General features: G+C 47.7%; 7 protein-coding genes across 7 annotated transcripts; 2 read left to right on the top strand and 5 right to left on the bottom strand.

The window, feature by feature from the left end:
- Positions 1–665: 665 nt before the first annotated feature.
- On the bottom strand, positions 666–3,463 carry F4813DRAFT_347068 (uncharacterized protein). The gene is made up of 3 exons (XM_049241919.1): positions 3,420–3,463; positions 2,052–3,369; positions 666–1,992 (listed from the first exon to the last, which is right to left on the bottom strand). Exons 2-3 carry the CDS (start codon positions 2,863–2,865, stop codon positions 974–976), a joined length of 1,833 nt encoding a protein of 610 aa, XP_049103259.1. The 5' UTR covers positions 2,866–3,369; positions 3,420–3,463; the 3' UTR covers positions 666–973.
- Positions 3,363–5,018, bottom strand: F4813DRAFT_347064 (uncharacterized protein). The gene is made up of 2 exons (XM_049241918.1): positions 4,498–5,018; positions 3,363–4,322 (listed from the first exon to the last, which is right to left on the bottom strand). Exons 1-2 carry the CDS (start codon positions 4,558–4,560, stop codon positions 3,933–3,935), a joined length of 453 nt encoding a protein of 150 aa, XP_049103258.1. The 5' UTR covers positions 4,561–5,018; the 3' UTR covers positions 3,363–3,932.
- Positions 4,787–7,002, bottom strand: F4813DRAFT_223929 (ATP phosphoribosyltransferase). The gene is made up of 4 exons (XM_049239834.1): positions 6,466–7,002; positions 6,325–6,359; positions 5,672–6,259; positions 4,787–5,609 (listed from the first exon to the last, which is right to left on the bottom strand). Exons 1-4 carry the CDS (start codon positions 6,480–6,482, stop codon positions 5,236–5,238), a joined length of 1,014 nt encoding a protein of 337 aa, XP_049103257.1. The 5' UTR covers positions 6,483–7,002; the 3' UTR covers positions 4,787–5,235.
- A 1,018-nt stretch (positions 7,003–8,020) lies between these two features.
- On the top strand, positions 8,021–11,206 carry F4813DRAFT_385825 (ribosome biogenesis protein SLX9-domain-containing protein; the record flags this gene model as incomplete). Its single annotated transcript, XM_049246311.1, has 7 exons — positions 8,021–8,109; positions 8,174–8,220; positions 8,255–8,566; positions 8,630–8,701; positions 8,753–9,443; positions 9,500–9,881; positions 10,580–11,206. 7 exons carry the CDS (start codon positions 8,021–8,023, stop codon positions 11,204–11,206), a joined length of 2,220 nt encoding a protein of 739 aa, XP_049103256.1.
- A 1,080-nt stretch (positions 11,207–12,286) lies between these two features.
- On the bottom strand, positions 12,287–13,275 carry F4813DRAFT_385824 (cysteine proteinase; the record flags this gene model as incomplete). The annotated part of the gene is made up of 4 exons (XM_049246310.1): positions 12,287–12,892; positions 12,956–13,005; positions 13,062–13,076; positions 13,137–13,275. The coding sequence occupies 4 exons, from the start codon at positions 13,273–13,275 to the stop codon at positions 12,287–12,289; spliced, it is 810 nt and encodes a 269-aa protein (XP_049103255.1).
- A 2,623-nt stretch (positions 13,276–15,898) lies between these two features.
- Positions 15,899–17,114, bottom strand: F4813DRAFT_399289 (DUF1640-domain-containing protein; the record flags this gene model as incomplete). The annotated part of the gene is made up of 2 exons (XM_049248160.1): positions 15,899–16,675; positions 16,723–17,114. The coding sequence occupies 2 exons, from the start codon at positions 17,112–17,114 to the stop codon at positions 16,246–16,248; spliced, it is 822 nt and encodes a 273-aa protein (XP_049103254.1). The 3' UTR covers positions 15,899–16,245.
- Positions 17,115–18,472: 1,358 nt separating this feature from the next.
- On the top strand, positions 18,473–24,393 carry F4813DRAFT_223532 (clathrin heavy chain). Its single transcript, XM_049239833.1, has 4 exons — positions 18,473–18,997; positions 19,061–19,432; positions 19,497–23,732; positions 23,788–24,393. Exons 1-4 carry the CDS (start codon positions 18,911–18,913, stop codon positions 24,145–24,147), a joined length of 5,055 nt encoding a protein of 1,684 aa, XP_049103253.1. The 5' UTR covers positions 18,473–18,910; the 3' UTR covers positions 24,148–24,393.
- Positions 24,394–24,409: the final 16 nt, after the last annotated feature.

Below are 24,409 nucleotides of genomic sequence, written 5' to 3'. Positions count from 1 at the left end.
GCGAAAAGTTCTTAGTGAGACACTTCTTAACCTAATAATACCATTTTTCGGACCTATGAATTAATATATGCCACAGATGCCTTCAGGATCCAAAGTCATCTCATGTTCTTCGATTCGGAGCTTAACTCGGCCAATACTACGTTGAATAACATATACGCTGCCTTTTGCGAAGCAGCTACTAAGATGTGGGCTTATGCTCGCTGCCTGGCGGTTCAAAAGCAACCATCGGCAGCCCTCGTCATTAGTAGGTCCTATGCTGCTGCTACATATACTACTTGATGGTATGCATGCTGACACCACGTCGTAGAGACGATATCGAGGCTGGTCGATACAGCCTATCTGCTCCTCGTAAGCAAAACGCGCAAACTTCGGTACCCGGGTTACACCTGCGACGTGAAGAAGCCTGAGGTAGCTTGGTGAGTTGCATGCATCTTGTTCCGCCATACCTAGATGTTACTGACAGATCTAACGTAGGCTCGCTTTTAACGCCTTTCGCAAAGTATTAGAGCGAAAACAGTCTAAATACAGTACGGTATTGAGCTGGCTGGATGCCGAGGTCAGGAAGCTTAGTGCAAAGAAAGACATCCGCCATGGGCGTGTAACTCATGTTGTTAGCAATGTATCCTAACTACCTCCTAAGACAATATTATTCATATATTTCTAATTCCCAGACTCGAGCATCCAAGTGGGCAGCACGGATGCTAATCAAGACACCCTATTACCCCCTGTTGGAGTGGCTTTGCGTTTCGTAACGAATAAGAAAAGTAAGGAAATATGAATGGAATGACTGTAATCTGATTGGTTGTGTTGTAGAAGGAGTGGAGGGGTTTCCCCAAGTGGGGAGAATAGCTTGTGCGCAGGCGGCGTGTGTGGACACAACCCTGGTCATGTAACCCTGGTCATGTGACCTCATCACATGACCATTGTCCCAATATCCTCAAACCATCTTTAGCCGGATCATTTTGTCTTACGCTTAGATTCCAAACCCGCTATCCCACCAATGCTTCCCCCAGTACCACTTTGGCATAAAATCCCACCCGTACCTCCACACGCGGCGGTCCTGAGTCGGACCGTAACCTAGCCACCTGAATATGGAAACAGGCACCGGATCGTAGAGCCATAACCCACAGCGACCGAAGTCGTCTACCAGCGCCCAGTTCGTCAACCACATCCATCCGAGTACAAAAACTAAGTTCCCAAGCCTCCTTACCCACCGCGGCATCCGACGTACCAGCGTCCCGAAAACAGTGCGCGCCAACCACGTCTGCAGCGTAGACCCCAGGCCTGTGAGTATGAAGAATAGCGCCGGAAGCCACCACTTGGTCCTCGTAGTCACAGTGCTATAACTGCCCGCCGCATGCAAGAAGGCCGACTGCAGATATGCAAAAGCAATTGTGGAAGTTTGTTGCGCCCGCGATGCAGGTTTCACGTACCCGTTCGTGACAAGCCAGCGGGTCGGCGCCGTGAACCCAAATCGGAACGTCTGGTGCCACCAGCTGCCCCAAAAGCCAGGTAACCCGCGGTCTAGGACCTGGGAGAAAGAGCCGTAGTCGGAGGGGAGATACCAGGGGTCGGAGCGGAAACGCAAGGTTTGCGGGGAGGGGGGGAGCAGGGCCAGGGACAAAGTGCCGACGGCGAGGCCGAGCTGGATCGTGAACATCACGCCTAGTGACGAGAGGACGTTGCGCCAGGCGTTAAGGGCGACGGGGGAGAGAGATGCCAAGTGAGGTGGGAGAGGGGCGAGATCGCTGTGTTCGGGTCCGAGGATGAAGTACGGATCGGCGGTCATGTGCACGGCGCAGAAGTCGACGAGGAGGTAGCTCGGGATGATGACCCGGAAGAAGCGCGTGAGGAAGAGGGATTTGAGGGTGAGTTGCCGCGTGTAGCCTTGCTTACTGCGCTGAGGGCCGACGACGCTCAGGGGCAGCTGGTACCCGTTGATGGTGGGGGGCAGGTGATAGGGAGGTAGGCAGGGGATTGCCCAGTTCCAGCCTTTGGATGGGATATCAGTTAAGTGCTTCTCAACGGAGAAACTTGAGTGAGTTGCCTACCTGTCATCCGGACCGAGCTGGCAATGTCGAAGACCCAGTCTAGCCGAGCCCAGAGAGAAGCGTTGGCTGGGTATTCCTGCCAGTAGTACTCGAATTCTTGCTCTGCTTCTAATTTCTTGAGTTCAATGACTAATTCGTCGTCATTTTGACATTTCCGCAGTGAAGGTATTGCGTCTAAGAGCAACTTCTTTGATTCCTCCGATAACTTCGTTTTTTCCGAGGATGTCTTCGGGGTAGCAGCGCCATCTATCATCTCCTTACGATTATAAGCCGATCCATTACCGTTAGGTTTACATCGGTCTGATTCTAAACCGGTTGAATCTGCAGAATCTGCTTCCCTCTTAGAGCTTTTGGTTGTCTGAGCAGCATGGCCGTTCTCCGATAGTGAAGGCGAAGAAACTCTCGGCTCCTTATCCCGAGTGCGTTTTGCATCTTGTTGCCTTCTCTTCCTTCTAATTTGTACTCTCTTGGCTTCCCATTGCGGTTTTGTCCAGACGAGCAGGGTGAAATTCCATACGATACCCCAAGCACCGACAAAACCAGCGGCATATGCAGAGACGAAGTTCTGGCTTGAGACGTTAAGTATCATATGGAAATTAAAGGCCACGGCAAAAGCGAGGACAAGCCATCTGGCTCGGTATAGCCATGGCCGGTTCTTGTGTGGTATAGCAAGATAGATGGGTATAAACAAAAAGCCAAGGAAGGATAAAGGGACTAGGAAAGGCTTCTTGGTGCCGGCTGATACGTCCTCTTGAAACTTGGCGAGGTAGAGGCTTCGGTAAGCCGATGCTATATCTGCACCTTCCTGGGACATCTCTTATATGTAGGTAGCGGCCCGGAAAAATAAGCGTCTCTTTACACTTTTGCTCTGCAGTATACATACATTGCTTTCCTAAGAAAGAACGTTAAGCTCTGATGGTAGCATTTCGGCGGCAACATTTATAAGATAGATTGGTAGATACTGAACCAATCAGATTCCCTAGTTCAAGAAGGGGAAAAAAGCAAATTCCTACCTATATACGAGATATCATTGACGTAGGTGTATCTATCTATGGCGAGCATAAGAGGTGTTTATTGACGTAGGTGTATCTATAGCGGGCATAAGAGGTATTTATTGACGTAGGTGTATCTATGGCGGGCATAAGAGGTACTCGGTATATATTTTTAAAAGGTCCTTACCTACAACTAACATATGATATGTACATAGGTGGCAGGGTGGATCAGCAGCTTGTGGTTTGGCCGCTAGACCGCAACGGTATAGCTACACTAAGGCTTTAAGCTCCCGACGGTGACGTCAAAATCCAGAGTCGTGGGATACCTAGGTAGGTACCTAGGTATATAGGTACGCTATTAACCTAACCTAGGTACCTATGTACGCTTAGGTAGGTAGTTTCCGAAATATCCTTCCAGCACATCATCTTCCCGTTCCTGATCGCTGCAAGATACCTACGACGTGCATCTGTGAATCCATGTTTAGATGTAGGCTACCCCTGCGAGACGAACCGACGCATGCAACGCTGGAGCTCGATTCGGCGGGATTTCACATGTCAAACGTGAGGGGCTATCTTAAACTGCATTATAGTAGACGAAAGTTGTATTCGCTAATATTGACACATTCTCTTGAAATATCATCTAATTGCATGAAATCCGTCCGGATATTAGATATACCTAACCACAGTCTGTATCCTACTAATCAATATATGGAAATGTTCATAAATCGTAGATAGATCCGTATTACGCCGTAACCATCGCTCTCAATGCTCTCAATGCTCTCAATGCTCGTAGCTCTGTTTAATAACTTCGCCATCCAAAACCCCCAAGCCGAACCCCCCTCTCCTCATATACTCGTCATATACTCGTAAAAACCATAGTCACATCAAATCAACCAGCAAAGCAAGCCAGGACTCCCGCGCTTAGTCGCCAAAGCACCCAAACCGCAAAAATCCCCACGACACCCAGTCCGAGCAGGACGGTGCGCTGCATCTCAAAAGCATCCGCGGTCTCCATCTTCATGAGCTTTTTCTGCTTCGTGTGATAATACCATCGCTCCTCATTCCTGGCGCTATCCGGTGCCGCATTCTGTTTCTTGCGGTCGACCCATCCGTACGGGTCCGGGCTGAACAGCAGCCGGTCCAGCCACGAGGGCAGCAGCCAAGCCGGCAGTCGACTGTATCGTTCGGAATGCTCTTGGATGCGCTTGTCGTGGTAGTGGCAGTCGACGAGGTACAGCGATAGGAGGAACGAGATGAAGTGGACGGGGGTCATGATGGTCTGTATTGCCTACGCTATTAGTTAATATCTGACACAGCCAGTTGCGGTTTCATAATATATCACAATATAATATATATTACATATAGTAACAGGTAACACATTTCATGTCCCACAGAGTTAAGATTGTTCAACATTCCAATCAGATCATTCGGGGGAATGCAGCAGCTAGACTTACCTGATAAAGGCTCGACTGTTTAGCACCGCCAGCTTCAGTATGAGACCTTGCCTTGGGTTCCATGCTCGCTCATGCAGTAACCCCAAAATAATAGAAATGTACACGACGTTCGGAATTGACACAACCCGATAAGATTATGTATTTAAATAGGTGTTGAGTTAAATTTGGGGGAACAAGCAGTTTAATCATACTTATCATCGAGATCTTCAAGTGCGTGGGTAGGAATTACGGGAATATCTATGTGGATTTCCATTGGATATGAGTGTGACGAGTGTGACGTGACTTGTTAATGTTGGAAGGTTCTAATTTGATGTCTCAACTGATGGTCCCTTCTCCCTTGGGACCCGCGCCGCTCCGGTTTGCGTCAGCACAACCACTAACTTCATACACTAAAAGCAAAGCCACCAAGGATTCATAAGCCTTGCGTGCGTGCAACTGTTCCTAGGTAGCTAGCAAAGCCTCACGCTACCACGGGTGTTCCCTCAGCCCCTACATTAGTGTTTTCAATACCGAATTTTTGTCGAACAGGAAATTTATTCGGGAACCATGGTACTGAGCCAAGATTGCCTAGAAAGCCTACATTATGGACATTTCCAACATAGCGAGATAAACGTTAAATACATAATGTAAGAAGTACATGCAAGGTACTTAATGCATGTCTCCTTTCTCCCCATATGCACATAACCTTTTCCATCCCTTTAGGTAATACCCATCATAATTCTTTTCTTTTATTTCTTTTCAACTTCTAGTGTTGGCAATATTTAATACAAAGATATCGGTTGCCCCGACTTTGGTCAGCTCGTCCATTATCGGCGCAATCTTCTTCTTCTCGACCATAACGCTGACTGCAACCCAGCCATCTTCTTCTAAAGATGTTACTGTTGGTGCTCGTTTGCCTGGCGCAATCTTAGTTGCTGCTGCAAGCCCTGACCTCTCAACATTGTATTGGCATAGGACGTATCGCTGGGCTGTGATGACGCCGCGAATTCGGGCAGCAATTAGGTCTACAAGAGCTGGATTGGAAGGCTTTTGCGATTTGATCAAGATAGCTGTCGACTCAACAACAGTATCGATTGGTTTAAGTCCCGCGGCCTTCATGGTTTCCCCGGATTCTGTCATGGTTAGCCGTTAGACTTCAGGTTGAGCGTTGGAGAATTTATGTAGGCAACCTTACCGACAAGGTCGATAATCCCGTCTGCCACACCAAGAGCGCAAGCTGCCTCGACACTACCGCTCAGTTCGATGATTTTCGTCTGTAGCTTCTTGGAAAACTGGACGGGAGCGCCATTTGCCTCCTGCGCCGCTTCTTCCTCCAATTCTAAGTTGGTAAAGTATTCTTGTGCCAAGTGGACAAAACTTGTGCCGATATTCTTCCCAATCAGGTCTTTCGGGGAATTGTAATTGCCTTTCTCAGGCACTTGGACCTGCAGCTTGCAGCCTCCGAACCCCAGATCCAAGACAGTTTCGATTCCCGATCCTTTTGAGTTTCGCTTGGTTTCTTCCTCAGGGGTGATCTCACCCGAAAATCGTCGTGCCTTGTACAGAGCGCGGAGACCGGCATCGTGCTCCTGCACCTGGTCATGCCCCGTTATTCCTAGATCAACTTGGCCTTCGCCAACGAAGGTGGGTATGTCGGCCGCCGGGAGAAAGATGAGAGCAATAGGAAGATTCTTGACCAAAGCTATGTCAAGTCGGCTCTCCCGTCTGAATTGGATATCGGCACCCTCTAATAAGTTGAGAGCGGCTTGATTGAGTCGTCCCTCTTCCTAGTATGTTAGTCTTACAGAAGCGAACCGGCTTGTCCAAGACGTGGTCGAAAAAACTTACTCTTAGGAACGGCAAACAACAACCGGCCTTCCAGGCTAGTGACGATGGGCAGGGCGTTAGCCATAGTGACAGATAATGCTAGAGAGATTGAGATCCTCCTGCCTCTGGGAAGAAAACTCCAAATACTTGGGGGGGACGAACTGATTAACTAGATCCATGATTGCGTGATGGGCGGCGGCGGTATGGGACAAATCCAGAGATGCAACTGAGGACAGCTGCAGAATCGTGCGGGCCCTTAAATTATGGATGGGCCAATTGAGGTCTACATCCACTCTATCTGCAGATTTAATGGCGTCCAGCTATGTACGATGCTTCTGTGGCGTTTTATAAAAGTAGGTCTACTCCCCTTACTTCAGTGAAAAAACAAGGAATGGCGCTTTTAAAATTGGTCAAAATCTAAATTCTATAACCCCACGTTCCTGAATCGGAGCTTCCACTTCGTTGTCATCTTACTAATGGCGGGGCATTGATTCATACATGCATATGCAGCAATTCAATTAACCGCCAAAATCCTACCTTAAACATCAACGTGGCCTCCGTACACGATGCCGGTAGGATGACGGGATCCTATACTGCATTAACCTTATAGTCTAGCATGCTATATTTCTGCAGTTATTTATATCGGCAACATCTTAGCGTAATGCGCTCCATTTTACTTACCTTGGGTACATGTACCCCTATTTGGTGTTATAGTAGCTGGGTAGTGCTTCGTTGGTTTAAACCGATAGCACGTGAATTATTCAAAAACAGAGCTTCCATAACCATGTGGGACTTCAGTTCGTACCTAAGCGAACCAACATGCCGGGACGCTATGTTGTGGTTGATCCCCTGACGGTACATACCTAGGTACCTAAGGCAGGCATTGAAGACCTACATCAAGGCACCCAGGTACCTTCATAGTACATACCGACTTGGCCTTCGTGTAGGTATCTAATAATTCTAAATTAAGTGAGTTTGATGCCGCTTACCCGCTGGATAAGTGTGCTATGCACTTATATAATGTAGTACAAAGGCAGTTTCAAACATGAAGTCTGCCCTTCCTTTTTCAGTATCTTACATTGATGTTGTAATCCGTACCTGGATAGAATCGCAAATCGATTATAATAAGGGTTATAATACTCGAAAAGGGGTTACACCAAGAGAGTAAAGACTCGTACCAGTTTTCCCCAACGTCAGCACTTTTCCTTCCACACTACATATGTACAACGTTTATAATACCAACGTACTTTTCTACCAACGAGAAGCATCAAATCCTCGTGTTCCACAGGAATTGTGCAGCTTTCATCATAGCACCAAGCCACAGTGGAGAGCCCCCAATGATCCACAAACATCCCTGCTCCATGACATTACGGTCTTAGCTCCTACCAATAACTATTAGCTAAACCTCCTAAACTTTATCTACCTATGCATTCATCTCGCAAGACTCACGAGACAAGCCGAGAAAGCCAACTTTTCTCCAAGCTTTCTTCCAATTCACCATGGTTCTAACCACGACTAGTTAACAATATAAATTAACAATTAGTATCGATAATCTAGGAGTATTGCTGGCCCAGTTAGACGTGTACGAAAACCCGAATTCTATAGTAATTTCTAAATTTGGCTTCAATATCAACGTCGCGTAAGGCTGACAGACGGCTTTCAGCACGAACTCGAGCACGACGAACGCCGGGCTCATAGCCCCTACGAGCGGAACAATATGCCAAGATGGTCAGGCCAACCCTCTATCAAGGGGAGCACTGAAGCAGTGCGAATGGCCTTGTTGACACTCAACACCATCGGCATTACGTATGTCGCAAATATCATACCCAAGAGATGAGACGGTGGATGCTGACTTCACTGTTGCGCGTAGATTTGTTTGGGGTGTAGAGCAAACATGCAAGTCCCCCGATGGCTTCAGTATGAGACAAGGGCTAATAGTTCCCGTGTTCAGATTGTACCCCCTACCTCCTTTCTCTCGGATTAACGAAAAGTAAAACATCCTTGGTCTGGATCGCCGGGCCGCTCTCGGGACTCATCGTGCAGCCGATAGTTGGTGCGTTGGCAGACGAATCGACATCGAAATGGGGACGACGTAGACCGTTTATCGTGATTGGCGCTATACTCTCGTCTCTGTGTCTCCTTACTTTGGGTTTCACCAAGGAGATAGTAGGATACTTCGTTCCCGACGAAAAGGTAGCGCAAACTTTCACAATATCCGCCGCCGTGTTGTCGATATATGCGGTTGATTTTTCTATCAATGCCGGTCAGTAGATGATACTTGCGCTTTGATGTGCTCTGCGTCGCTATGTGCTGACAATGCTATTAGTAATGTCGGCGGCAAGGAGTCTCGTCGTTGACACACTTCCGATCGACAAGCAACAAACAGGATCTGCTTGGGGTAAAGAACCATGATGCCCGTCTCATCAATGCACACTAACTTTATCAATAGGCAGTAGAATGTCAGCCATTGGCCATGGAATCGCCTATGCGACTGGCGCTATTGATTTGCCCTCGCTCCTTGGAACATCCCTAGGCGATACCCAGTTCAAACAGCTGACTGTTATTGCCGCGTTGGGTCTTGTATTGACGTGTGGAATTACTGCCTGGGCTGTAACAGAGAGGATTTTGATCGCCCCGAGGCATGATCCTCGTAGGGATGATGGGGGGTTTAAGGTTGTCAGTCAAATCTGGTCTACTATTGTAAACCTGCCGCCTCGCATACGAGCAATCTGTATGGCGCAGTTTTGGGCCTGGATCGGATGGTTCCCTTTTCTCTTCTACAGTACAACATGGATAGGTGAGACCTACTTTCGGTACGATGCGCTACATGACGCAAAAGACTCGGGGGATGCGCTCGGGGAGATAGGTAGAGTTGGAAGCGAGGCCTTTATCATCTATTCCATCATCACCTTTTCCGGGTCATGGATTCTGCCAATGGTTATCAGATCACCAGATGACGAGAGTTATACCCGGCGTCCTCCCCAGAGTCTTCGTGGCGTCATGGAGAGATTCAATAAGTATAAACCAGACCTTCTGACTGCGTGGATGTGCGCCCATGCAACCTTTGCGGGAGCAATGCTCTTCGCACCATTTGCCCATAGCTTTAGGTTTGCGACTATCCTCGTTTGCCTATGCGGATTGTGAGTGTCTTGCATATTCCTAAAACGTCCTGACTTTAATATCTAATTCTTCATAGACCTTGGAATATAGCATCATGGGCACCTTCAGCATTCCTCGGAGTCGAGGTCAATAAGCTCAGTGGTGCAACTGGGTCCAACACATCATACCGTCGTCTGTCGCACGACTCAAACGTGGAATTAGAGGACTTGAATGATCCGGCCAGCCCTTCCGTTCTCGATCCAGAGGGTTTGCACGCCGCGTCGAAGTCGGGCTCATCCGGTCAGTTATCTGGTGTTTATTTCGGTATACTGAACATCTATACGACGATCCCACAATTCATCGGCACAATTCTCAGCACTATCATCTTCAGCATTCTTGAACCAGGCAAGAGCCCCGAGCTGGCGCATAACGCACATCCGGATGAGCACCACGGTACCGATGGGCCAAATGCTATTTCCGTATGTTTGTTCATTGGGGCCTGTAGTGCAATGGTGGCCGTATTTGCCACTAGAAAACTTAAATATTTGTAGTATTGCATGTTTTACTGCTGGGCTGCTAGAAAAGACATATGGGCGCCGGGGAATAAAATTACAATTGCATTAGAATTCATAACGGCCAAGGCGTGTGTTGTAGAGTGAAGCAGGCGAGGCGTTCGGGAAGTTTCAAGGCCCAAGTATGGCCGCCGATATAGAATTGACTTGGGTTTCGGGTATCGTCTATCGTCATGGGAATATTCACTACCTAACAAGATGTCTATGAGGATGTGTGTTAAAGACATGTAATAATACCTAGGTAGACTGAATGAATTATCTCGAGGCGAGCTTTCTGATGTGTTTAAGTTATTAAGTAGTATGTACATAGGTTAGGTAGGTAGGTAGTTAGTACTCACATGTAGTTATAAAAATATTTAAATATAGTTCTCCGATAAGAGATAGTGTAACCTAGACAATTACATAACAACCCCACTAGAATTTCTATCACTATTCGGTCCATTTTCCAAATCTTCAACAAGCAACCCTTCATGTTCAACAAGTACTTGTATCTGCGTTAACATACCCAAGCTCTCGGCATTGTGAACAATCCAACTAAAAACATGGCATGTCCCCAAGCTCGCATAATCGCTCCCTCAATCCCACACTAACAACATCCACCCCAGGCCCCAGTCGTCCCCTCCAAACGGCGCTCCCTCCGCACCAAACTCGCCGCCCGCTCAGGACCAGAGCCATACGCGCCGCGCAAAGCACCGCGGCCCGACGCCGTCGGGACAAGCGACTCGTTTTCCAACTCCAAGAAAGACAAGCGGACCATCAAGCACGCGTCTTTCGTCTCGCGCATCGAGAAGGCGAACCAGAAAGCGCCCCGACGCCGGCGGCCGAACAACAAGCTCGTGGCGAATCTCGACTCGCTGGCCGACGCGCTGCCGGACTTGCTGGCGGACGGGGAGACGGAGGAGGGCCTGAGACAGATGCGGGAGGGCAAGGTTCGGCACAGGAGCTTGAAGAGCAGGCCGGGTGCGCTGAAGCGCAAGGAGAGGATTGTGAAGGGCGAGGTGCAGAGGTTTGGGGTTAGTCTTGCGAGACTGAGTGCTGTTGCGGAGACGCAGGTGCAGAGGGGTGTTGAGCGAAGTGGGGAAGAGAGCCCTGCAATGGAGACTCGGGATGCGGCGGCTGTGCCGGCACCGGCGCCTGTGTCGACGACGAATCGCTGGGCGGCGCTGCGAGGCTTCATCTCGGCGACTATGGAGCAGAACCCGGCGTTTGTGGGGAAGCAGGATGGGAAATGAAGGGGGTTAGAGCAACGCCAGTGAATAATCGCTCCAAGATGGTCGGGACACGAGGGTATAGCTGGTGTTAGGTAAGAACACCATCCATGCATTATGTGTTTCCCATCGCCTCGCGCTAACATCACTCTCCAGCAGCCACAAATCGAGGGAACGGTGTACAGGCCTCGCTGTTCTATCCGCAGCAAGGTTGATACAGCCTTAATATCCCTTATCGGACAACCAACGAGGGACTATATGATTTGTCTATCCGTCCGGGCCTCGTTCGTCCGTCTTAGGGGAACATTGCTACACTATTGAATCTGCCACGTTGGCTTGCCAGTCATGTGCCAATAAGGCGTACGCCGTACAAAACTCCACGGGGGTGTTTGATTATGTATGGGGGCGGCTGGTACTACTCAAACCGTCGGTGCACGCCCAGAAGCAGTATCACTAAGACACCCGTTCTAGTTGCGATGGCTTCATATTAATCTGGAGTTCGGAGTTGTGCTTATTATTAAGGTAACTTCAACGGTCTGTCGCCGAAACCTAATGGCGTGTCTGTTATATTCGCTGTCAACGCTTTCGGAGGCCAAGCCCCTAGCTAGAAGGATATCATGTGTCACGCTATAACTCACTTCATCCTGGTCATCACGAGTATACTGTAAATACACACACCTTAACTACTTATCAAATGATACATTTCTCATAATGGTATTTATCCACCCATCGATGCCAGGAAAAATTCAAATAAATTACAAATCGCTGTTTCCAAATCCCTCCCTGGGCCGTAGTATGCAGACGTGAACAATGCAAATAACCCCGATTCCGCATCCTTTATACTCCCCGCAAGTCTCAAACGGCCTCACTTCAAGTAGTACATAGCTCGCTGTAAACGTGATTTCAGCAACACAGAATACACTAGGTGCAGGACGACACGGCTGTAGAAATGCTTTTCGAAACAGCCGCGCTCAGATGTCGTGCCTAAGCATGTCGGATAATAAATCACAAAGGTTGAGGAACTATACCTGGGCGGGCGAGGTAATAGTGTACTGATGGTATAAACCGGCAGCTGATCTGGTTAATCAACATGCCCACCGAGCTCTATTCGATTCGGGGTGGCGTATTGCTCGGTGTGAGACGCTTTCGTTCTCCCTCCTTGCGCAGACTCTCGATTATCTTAAGCATCTCCTTACGAGCTCCAACACTATCGATAGCTTTGTGGGCCATGCTCATGGAGATCTTCTCTCCGGCATTGACGGCCAAGAGACGCTTGACAAGTAGGTATCGCATGACGATACACACAAAGACGCCACAATCGCTTCCATTTTCTTGCTGCGGTGAGTCAGGTAGATAATGGAATCGTAGGGATCTGCCGAGTACGCTGGATAATCGCTTAGATGCCTCCCAAGCTTCGTCGTTGTTTGAACCGTTTAACGAATCGTAGTGGAATGAAACACCATCAATGATACTCACAAGGAGCAAGGACCAATGACTTCCACCTTCGGCTTGTGAGACGTTTCGGTTGTCGTTAATGGGGAGAAATATGTGCGTTATCTGTCGGAAGTCGGGTAGGGCGGTTCGAACCATCTCAGTGTCCTTATTCTTCATCAGGAGGAAAGTCATCGACGGTCGGAGGAGAACGATGTGTGCTTGGGGGTACTTCGAAAGCACTTCACGTTCTAGGTATTCTTCCCAGAAGGCAATGTTCTACAGGGGAAATTCATCAGTATCCCTTAAAACTTAATTTTATATTCCATGACGGGAGCTTACGTTGTCGGTCAACCAGTCATTCTTAAGCGCCTTGATATCCTCGTACGTGACTAGGCATTGAGAGTTAGCATTGTCCAAAAAGTTAGAATAGGACCGAGAGGCATACGAAGAATGTCATGATCTAGAGAGCTCAGTCAGTACCTAAACGCGTAAAAGACATAGATCGGATGTAAATTCTCACAGGAAAGGTACGGCTGCGTAGGCGAAGGTGTGGGCGAAAACTGAGATCTTCTTGAGCGCAGTCTGCGAGAAGGACTTCTTCTGTAATGGGGGCTCACGCTGTCATTCAGCCGCCGAGTAAACTTATTGCGGAACGTCATTTGAAAGACCTGTGATTAATGAAGCCTCTCGGGGCAATATGGTAGCTCTTCGTCTTCGTGCGACAAGTCAATGGGTAAGATTGCTTGGTGGGTTGGTTTGAAGCGTCTTCGGCGGTCGGCGAACGAGAATGCACGTAGAGGATGTGGGGGCGGGTAGGAATGGTTCGATTCGATCCGCGAGTCGAGTTAGGGTAGGATAACGAAGGGAGAGAACGTGTCTCGTCGCGAATGGTTTAGTAGTCGGTTAGGTAGGGTTTGTGGTGACGCTATTCAAGTAAGGGTATTTTTCTGTTGAACAACGATGTTTCAATGCCGATGTTCTTTCTCACTCTGATGCCCTCAAATATACGTACTTCCGAACAAATCCCTTACCAGTTACCAATAGGAACCTGGAGTAATCGCTAAATGCCAGACAATATCTAAATGACGAAAGCCGAGATTCGAGTAGTGCTGTGTAGTGCGAAACCGAGAAGCAGGCTGCTAACAAAGAATGCGGGAGGAATTGCGGGAGGAATTGCGGGTGGAATTACAACGATTATGCATATGCCATAATAAAATTATTGTTGAAGTTTAGGTAGCGTTTAATGTTGAAGAGGAACACCACACGATACCACGCTTTCTGCTGTAAGATGTGCTGTTGTTGGAAGTATCTTAACCTAGGTAGATATTCGGATGTATGCAGGAGGTATGTATTGAGGTAGGTTAGGACGTTATTGTAGGTAGGTATTTTAGTAGGTATTTTAGTAGGGTCAATAGAGGGAAAAATGGGTTGTAGAAGATGGGAAATGCCAAACTGCGGGGCGGCAGCCATGTACTTATATGTATTGTCCACTAGCCAATATTTATGCAGGTACCTAGCATCTATGCAGAGTACTTACCTGGTAGTTAAACTGTGTTGGGAACTTTACTTCTGCGCACAGCATAAGCTTAAACGGTTCAAGGTCGCCTGACATCAAGTCCTATAGCAAATAGAATTACACCACCTTTGTGCTCATAACCTTGTCGCAGGAGATAGTCTTAACCTATGCATTCTTCCTCATCGTCCTTACCCTTCGTACATGTATGTAGGTACGCACATACATAATCACACCCAAGTGGCACTTCGGTATGTATCATATACATACGCTATGTCTGATAGCCTTACATATGTATCGCAGTCTAAAGAAGCTAACAACGCAAGATGACGAACGCTGGGGGAGGCTGAGCAAAACTTGCATCACTACCGGAAATGCCTGACTTGTTGATATGTACATACATAGTAATCGAGACATTTTAGCCAGCCAACCCAGCATATATATGTACATACATAATGTATTGCTAAGCGCCCTCGGACCCCAGCAAACGGAATACCTATATAGGTACATAGAAGGTCCAGAACCGATTTGCTTGAGCCGATCAGATGGAAAACCCTAGAATGCCCCACAGATGCCCATGGGGCTATCTCGGTACGTATTGCTTCTGCCGCGTAGCACAGCATCACCCCACATTTCAAGCATTCCTCCTTCAGGCCTATAGAATCTTGGCATACGAAACACTATGTAGGTACCTACCTATCTTCCTTTTTCAACACTTCCCTGCTCCACTTGCCAACAAGGAATTGGTAACCTCTTACGATTCATGTTTGAAAAGGGCACGATTAATGAGCTTCACATAACATAAGGCATGGGTTGAGAAGAGAGGTATGTACATAGTTGTCATGTGTCCCTCTTGTAGATATGTACCTATAATGGCAGTGCTAAATTCTAAACGTCTGATAGCTTAGCTATGTATTCAAGCTTACAATCAAATGGGAAGATATAGGCTAAACTCTTTGAAGTTATAGAGTTAAGGTTTCTTCTGTTGATAACTCTTGGACGTGGTGGGATATACCTGTTAGAATACTTAATCCAACAGTATTAAGTTGAATGTAAAATGACAAGGCCGGGACTATCAGTATGACTCGATTCGAAGGGGTATTCATAATAGACTTTGCCTTACATGAGCACGGTGCTCTCGTTTCTTTCGAGGCTATTCCGGTTAGTTTTCATTATAAAGACTTATGATTGTAACGCTTAGTTATCTAACTAGCTTACATACAATGGTGTCAATCAAAGGCTATATCGTTTTATTGCCGTAAAATAATAATATAGACATAACTAAGAAAATCATCGTCCCTTTATTGAATTTCATATAATCATAATGTAGCCTGGTACTTGCATAGTGTAGTGAAAGGGCAGTCTACTCCCCGAGGCCACCCGAACACGAAAATGACATCAACTCGAGGAGCTACAATATCTTGCTCGAATATCGGATGACTCAGAGACAGTACTTTTGTGCTAAGTTACATAGTACATAGGAGCAGTAGTACTCGACCTCAAGACACAAGTACCCCCAGAATAAGGTTGCCGGGCAAGACCATTAGAGGGCACGAGAATATTATTGTTGCGCAGGTAAGTTTACCTGGCAGTTCACTACTAGACCACAAGTTCATTGTGTATGTCTCACATATTGCGTTCTAGCTGAGGGCTGTGTTCAATACGAAGGTTGAACATACGGGCCAGAACTTGGGACTGCCTAAGGGTCATAGCCCTAGTGGTGGATTACTGATGTAACCATGGAGGCCTGAGACTATGTACTTATTATAAGTTAGAATAATTGCACAGAATAGGCGGCAGGTTACCTTCTTCGTGAGTTACTGGGATTGTGTTTTCGCGTAGGGAGCAGTTCTGCCAAATACGTGTTGGTAAGACCCGAGGCTGGCAGCGCACAGGAAACTTACACCGTGTTGTACCAACGACTGTATTTACTGGACAAGGAATATGTACATGGAAAATACTGACGATCGGATCCATCTTTATGGATTTGATATCTGCCGTATATAATTCTCACTCGCCTTGCGACTGGAAGCCTTTAATTTTAATACTCCAAATGATACGGACAACCAGCGTGTTGTTATCGTGCTGGATATTTGCGTGGATGTCTCTATCCGCTTCACATGAGCAATCTCCAAGCACCAAGCAACAATGCTGCAAAACCCGTGCAGACGCCCATCAGCCACTGGAGCGTCTGAAACTTGACCTGCTCTAGCTTTTCTCTTAGGGCAGCAACTTCTTGCTCGATTTTAGTCTCCGTCTCTTTGATCTTTAACTCCTGGCTTACAGCCTCTTCTCGTATCCGTCCCTTTTCTAGGTTCAGGTCCAGCCGCACCGATGCCTGCGTTCGACCGATCTCATCTCGCAGACGATTATTCAACTTGGTGATATCGTTCGTTAGTCGCTCGTGGGCAGCCCGCGTTGTGTTCGACTCGGTGCTGTCTGCGGAGAGAAGCTCAGAGCGAAGCTTTGCAAAGTCTACCTTCTGCGTGTATGTTGCCTTGGCGGCATCTTCGCGCAAGACCATTGTTCGAGTTAAGTTTTGTATGCTAGCTGGAGTATTAGCGGCGGCAGCTAACCAAGAATATTTATTAACGCTTGCCTCTCCTGAATTACATCGTTCAAAACCTTCATCATCGCGACGGACTGCTCTTCTGTGAAGCCTTCGCTCTGTAGTCGTTGGACGAATTTCAGGGTATCAAAGTGATGGTCTCTACCCCGCGGCGCTGTAGCGTGGAATGACCTTCGTAAATTCGGATTCTGAAGTAGCATAGATGGCCTCGTCCTTGTATTGCCCGAGAAATACTGAGGTTTCCCTCTAAGTGAGTGGAATGAGGCTGTTCCATACCCTTGCCATGACCGTCGGTTCTCTGCGGGTAGAGTCGCAACTAGCAATGCTTGCGAAGACCCAGTAGATCCTACCCAGCTCAGTCGCGGGAGTAGAAATCTCGGGAGTGTTTGGGCTGCATTCGCCGTAACTCCTGCCATGTCGAATACTGAGATGTGCTAATCCTAGGGGTAAAAATATCGTGACCTAAATAGGTTGTGTGAAGCTACCTAAATAAAGTGGGATATGCAATGAACGAGCAAGCTTGGAGTTTGTGATATTCGGAGCTTCTGATGCGTATGTACCTATGTACCTAATTACAGGTCCATGACCCACCTGAGTGGGCTGATACGTGGCTTATCGACCAGGGTGGAGTGGCTGAGCTACTACAAATTTTGAAGAATTTCCGCGATGAAGAAAATTCCTTCTTTTTTTCTTCATTCAAAATGAACAACGCAAAAAATCACATTCTCGAGACACGATATTTAGTGCGAGGTTTCCTCTCTTTTGCAGTGGCCCACGACCACTGAAGTTCTCGGACAGAATGGAGACTAACTCCCAACGAACAATCTTGGGTGCGGTGCTTCCCATCCTTTCGGGGATGATGGGGAGGATCGCAATGATTGAACGTACACGTATATCATCTCATCTTTTGTGTAGACTTGTAGGCACTCACGGGTGAAGCTGGTTATTCTTGTTGGTCATATGTGAATAGAGACTAAGTGTTTACGATGCTCTACGATAGCCACTGGAGCTTCTGTCTCTGAATTGATATGTGACGATCCTGCAGAAGATATTTTAACATATATCCTATAGCTTAGGATTGAAACTGAACTGGATCATCTATCTCTCAGTTGACTATTTTACGGCTTTGCTACTTGGTTATTTTAGGACCATTTCAAATAACAACCACTGACACAGAAGCGTAATAGGCTCTATCGAATTATCAACTAGCTGTAATTCGTAGAGGTAACCAACCTAATTTACTAGGTTAGCCTAAATTATGGGTGCTGCCTACGAATAATCGTCTTTCGACATTTATTAGATTTGATACATACATGTTAGATATAAGTGTTGTTAATTCTCCATAGTAAAGTCTCACTTGCTTGCTGGGACCTCGTGTGAACCAATAGAGAGCCTCCTTATATAAATGCCTGTTATAGGATACATGTACCTGAAGGCTATGTACAATACAACTTCAATCCAATCCATGTGGTTACAGGTATTTACGTATAGCTTTACGGCAAGTCCTGAAATATTAGACGACTAAAATAATGTGATAGGTGCCTCTAGGGCCTTTCCATATCAATGATTTCAAGCAAACGGAAAGTGGTACTGGGGTGACGATATATCGTACTTACCTGTATGTATAACTACCTACCAATTTAATTCTTGCTTGGAGCTGGACCTTCCCTGACAATCAGTACGTAACGGCATAACTGAATGTATGTGGCTCGTGCACGACGTCAGGTACATGACTGGCAGCCTTAGGTGCTCCTTCCGAACAAGTAGCCCGTAACATTTGGAAAGGGATCACCATATTTCGTACACACGTCCACTTTCCTCCTAGAAATTCTTACTACTACTGATTAACTTCTTTACTCCTTCATCCACATTTGTACAATACTTGACCTCATCACCGTGCCTACCTCTGAACGACGTTGCCATTGACGTCTGCACGCGTGTTTCCCTCTACTTACTCTCTTCCCCTACATAATCAATCCCTGGAGGTCTCTTCTGCTAATTTAGCACCTAATACCTTCCTTTCCACCCCTTTCCTGTACACATTTACCTAACCTCAGCTCATTCACGATCGCGTTCCTTGGACACAATCGTCGTTGGCCTGAACTAGGCGCACTGTTTATGGGATAGCTACCCGGTTTTCGACAATCTCTATTTCGATACTGCGTTTGCGCTTCACCATTACCGTCTTGACCGACCCATGTGATCTGGAATCATGGCTCCGTTACCTATTAAGTTCCAGGAGCTGTTGACGCTCGGCAATGTCGGCGTTGATCAGAGCGCTGTTGGGTTCAACTCCTGCGTAAGCAATCCCTCATTGTTGTTAACGTTCTAAAGCTTCATGTCTAACTTTTTGTTGCATTAGACCTTAGAATCCGATGCCTTCATTTGCATAAGGGAAAAGAAGAGCGAGACAGCGCAACCCGAAGTCGTCATCATTGATCTCAAGCAAGGGAACAGTGTGACACGCCGACCCATCAAGGCCGATAGTGCTATCATGCACTGGTCGAAGCAGATCATCGCCCTCCGAGCACAATCGAGAACACTGCAGATTTTCGACTTGGAGAAGAAAGCAAAGCTGAAGTCTGCTACGATGAACGAGGATGTCGTCTTCTGGAAGTGGGTTAGCGAGTCGACCCTAGGTTTGGTTACGGAGACCTCAGTGTTTCACTGGGATATCTATGATGCCACTCAAGCTGCTCCTGTCGAAGTCTTCAAGCGCAATGCCAACTTGAACGTATGTTAGCCTTACTTATGCTAGCTATCATTGGGAGCTTACTAGCTAACTACTACCGAATTAGGGATGTCAAATTATAAACTATCGAACTAACAGTGAAGGTAAATGGATGGCTGTTGTTGGTATCTCTCAGCAGGCAGGCCGTGTAGTCGGCAGTTTACAACTGTACTCTAAGGATAGAGGCATTAGCCAAGCGATCGAAGGTCACGCAGCCACATTCGGTACCCTCAGAATAGAAGGCGAGCCCGCAGATACCAAGGTCTTCTCTTTCGCAGTTCGTACTGCTACGGGTGCTAAGCTGCACATCGTTGAGATCGATCACCCCGAGGGCAACAAGCCCTTCCAAAAGAAGGCTGTCGACATCTTCTTCCCTCCCGAAGCCACGAACGACTTCCCTGTTGCCATGCAAGTCTCCCAGAAATACGGCATTGTCTACATGGTAACAAAATACGGATTCATCCACCTCTATGATTTGGAGACTGGTAGCACCATCTTCATGAACCGAATTTCGAGCGAGACTATCTTCACAACTTGTGCCGATTCCGACTCGACCGGTATTCTCGGTATCAACAGGAAGGGTCAAGTGCTCTTTGTGTCAGTTGATGAGACAACTATGGTTGACTATCTCCTTCAAAACCCCGCAAACACTGAGATCGCCGTCAAGATGGCTTCCCGAGCTGGACTTCCTGGTGCAGATCAGCTCTATGTGCGCCAGTTTGACCAGCTATTCAACTCGGGCGATTACGATGGTGCCGCAAGGGTCGCTGCCAACTCTCCCCGGGGCTTCTTACGAACTACCGAAACAATCAACAAATTTAAGAACCTCCCAGCGCCTCCGGGCAAAATGTCCTATATCCTTCAATACTTTGGAATGCTTCTTGACAAGACTACCCCCTTGAATAAGACCGAGACTCTTGAGCTTGCTGTTCCTGTACTATCGCAAAACCGGAAGCATCTCCTCGAGAAATGGGCGAAGGAAGGCAAGCTGGACTTTTCCGAGGAGCTTGGTGACTTAGTTCGACCTCATGATGCCAATTTGGCTTTAGCTGTCTACCTAAAGGCTAATGCCCCTCACAAAGTTGTTGCTTCATTTGCCGAACTAGGCCAGTTCGACAAGATCCTGCCCTACTGTGACCAGACTGGTTACCAGCCGGACTGGATTACCCTGCTGCAGCATATCGTTCGCGTTAATCCAGAGCGTGGTGCAGAATTCGCAACCTCCCTAGCCAGTCACCAAGGTGGATCGTTGATTGATATCGAACGTGTAGTCGATGTCTTCCAATCACAAGGCATGGTTCAGCAAGCTACAGCATTCTTACTTGAGGCGCTCAAGGAGAATAAGCCGGAGCATGGCCACCTGCAAACTAGGCTTCTTGAAATGAACTTGATGAACGCACCTCAGGTGGCAGATGCGATCTTGGGCAACAATTTATTCTCGCATTTCGACAAGGCTCGTATTGGGAGCTTGTGTGAGCAGACCGGATTGTACCAAAAGGCGTTGGAGCTCTACGAGGACCCGGCGGCTATCAAGCGAGTCATTGTTGGTATTCCCGGCACTCCGAACTTTAACGCGGACTGGTTGGTCAACTATTTTGGCCAACTTTCAGTAGAGCAGTCCTTGGAATGCCTCGACGCCATGATGAAGGCCAACATCCGCCAAAACCTTCAATCGGTTGTCCAAATTGCGACCAAGTACTCCGAACTCCTCGGTCCTACTAACTTGATCGACCTCTTCGAGAAATATAAGACCCATGAAGGTCTCTTCTTCTATCTCGGAAGCATCGTCAATCTCTCTCAAGACGCAGATGTCCACTTCAAGTATATTGAAGCAGCCACCAAGATGGGCCAGTTCAATGAAGTCGAGAGAATTTGCCGAGACAGCAATTTCTACAACCCAGAAAAGGTCAAGAACTTCCTCAAAGAAGCGAAACTTGCGGAGATGCTCCCGTTGATTATTGTCTGCGACAAACATAATTTTGTCCATGACTTAATCCTCTACTTGTATCAGAACCAACGATTCAATGCAATTGAGGTTTACGTGCAGCGTGTCAACCCGGGCAGGACTCCCGAAGTCATTGGTGGCCTGCTTGACGTTGACTGCGACGAGTCTGTGATCAAGAATCTCCTTACCACTATCAACCCTGCGTCGATTCCCATTGATGCGCTAGTGCAAGAGGTAGAAACCCGTAACCGTCTAAAGCTATTGCTGCCATTCCTAGAGGCTACCTTGGCCGCTGGCAACCAACAACAGGCTGTTTTCAATGCTCTTGCCAAGATCTATATCGACTCCAACAACAACCCGGAGAAATTCCTCAAGGAGAATGACCAGTACGATACTCTAAGTGTTGGTAAATATTGCGAGAAGCGAGACCCGAACTTGGCGTTTATCGCGTATCAGAAGGGCCAGAACGATTTGGAATTGATCAACATCACAAACGAAAACTCCATGTATCGTGCCCAAGCTCGCTACGTCTTGGAACGCTCTGATCGTGAGCTATGGACATTTGTCTTGAGCGAGAATAACATTCATCGTAGGTCAGTTATTGACCAGGTCGTTGCGACGGCTGTCCCTGAATGTAGCGACCCTGCAAAGGTCTCTGAAGCTGTCGCATCATTCTTGGCATCTGACCTTCCGGGCGAGCTTATTGAACTCCTAGAAAAGATAGTCTTGGAGCCTTCACCCTTCAATGACAACCCAAGTCTCCAGAATCTCCTCATCCTCACTGCTGCGAGGGCGGATAAGGGTAGAGTTATGGACTATATCCACCGCCTTGACTCGTTCAACCCCGACGAGTGCGCGCAGCTATGTATCGACGTCGGTCTCCACGAAGAGGCTTTCGAGATCTACAAGAAGGTTGGTAACAAGACGGCAGCTGTTGAAGTCTTGGTAGAGCACGTTGTTAGTATCGACCGCGCTAGCGCATTCGCCGAGGATGTCGATGTTCCAGAAGTTTGGAGTAGAGTTGCTAAGGCCCAGCTTGATGGTCTACGCGTGGCAGATGCCATTGAGTCCTATATCAGGGCTGGTGATCCTCGCAACTACCTCGAAGTCATTGAGGTCGCGACCCATGCTGGAAAGGATGAAGAACTGGTCAAATATCTCCGGATGGCACGCAAGACTCTCCGTGAACCTCCGATCGATACCGGTCTTGCCTTTTGTTACGCTCGACTAGATCAGCTAGGAGAATTAGAAGACTTCCTCCGAGGTACTAATGTAGCCAATATCGAAGAGTCTGGTGATAAAGCTGCTGAGGAAGGCTTTCACAAGGCCGCGAAGATCTTCTACACCAGCATCTCTAACTGGTCTAAGCTCGCTACTACACTCGTGCACCTTGAAGATTACCAGGCGGCTGTTGAATGCGCGCGCAAGGCCAACAACATCAAAGTCTGGAACCAAGTCCATTCGGCATGCGTTGCCAAGAAGGAGTTCCGACTTGCGAAGATATGTGGTCTCAACTTGATTGTCGATGCTGAGCAACTACAGGCCCTTGTCAAGCAGTACGAATCCGAAGGCTTCTTTGACGAGCTTATTGACCTCCTCGAGCAAGGACTCGGTCTCGAACGTGCTCACATGGGAATGTTCACCGAGCTGGGTATCGCACTTTCGAAGTACCACCCCGAGAGACTTATGGAGCACATCAAACTGTTCTGGAGCAGAATGAACCTACCCAAGTTGATTCGTGCTTGCGAGGATGCCAACCTGTGGCCCGAGCTAGTCTTCTGCTACTACCATTATGATGAATTCGACAATGCCGCGCTTGCTGTAATGGAGCGTGCGCAAAACTCTTGGGAGCACCAGCAATTCAAGGACATCGTCGTCAAGGTTGCTAACCTAGAGATCTATTACCGTGCCATCAACTTTTACCTTGAACAACATCCATCTCTCTTGACTGATCTCCTCCAAGTTCTTACCCCACGTATCGATGTCAACCGAGTTGTTCGCATGTTCCAGAAGTCGGATAACCTGCCGTTGATCAAACCCTTCTTACTCAACGTACAGAGCCAGAACAAGCGAACGGTGAACGACGCTATTAACGATCTCTTAATCGAGGAGGAAGACTACAAGACTCTGCGAGACTCGGTGGAGAACTACGACAACTACGATGCGGTTGATCTTGCCTCTCGTCTGGAGAAGCACGATCTTGTCTTCTTCAGACAGATTGCTGCTAATATTTACCGCAAGACCAAGAGATGGGAGAAGTCGATCGCTTTATCGAAGCAGGACAAGCTATATAAGGACGCCATTGAGACTGCTGCTATTTCCGGCAAGTCTGAGGTTGTCGAGGAGCTCCTCCGTTACGTAAGTTTCCTTTCTCTAACCTTCAAAGTAACATGTCTGCTAACTATCTTCCTAGTTCGTCGACATTGGCAGCCGCGAGTGCTATGTTGGTATGCTCTATGCATGCTACGACCTCATCCGTCCCGATACTGTACTGGAGCTGTCGTGGCGTCACGGTCTAAACGACTTTACCATGCCGTACATGATCAATCTTCTTTGCCAGCAGACCAAGGAAATTGCAACGCTCAGGGCTGACAATGAAGCACGAAAGGCTAAGGAGTCGGCTCAGGAGAAGCACGAAGACGAGACGCCCATCCTTGGTGGCAACCGTCTCATGATTACCGCCGGACCTGCTTCCACTGGCGGAAGAGTCTCTCCAGCTCCTTTCGCGCAACCCAACGGCTTTGCACCTCAGGCTACGGGCTTCGGCTTCTAAATGGTGCTGGGATAAAATTCCACGCAGTCAACATTGCCCTGGGTGTTCGTGATACCCCTAAATAAATCCTAAACGTCTCGTTAACGAGAAATCTACTTAATGTCGCCAGTGACTCGATTGAGGACGGCGGGTGCGGTGGATCTTTGGAGTTCGTCATAGAAAAAGTTGTGGATTTTGCGATAATGTAACTTTGTCGGAAAAGGATTTTGGCAGGCACTAGGACTATGAGGGCTGTCAAAAGGGCAGGATTGCTTGCACAAAG

Source organism: Daldinia decipiens, assembly GCF_022478715.1.
Source record: "Daldinia decipiens strain CBS 113046 unplaced genomic scaffold F4813scaffold_4, whole genome shotgun sequence".
Lineage (NCBI taxonomy): Eukaryota > Fungi > Ascomycota > Sordariomycetes > Xylariales > Hypoxylaceae > Daldinia > Daldinia decipiens.
This window is presented reverse-complemented; position numbering and strand designations above follow the sequence as displayed.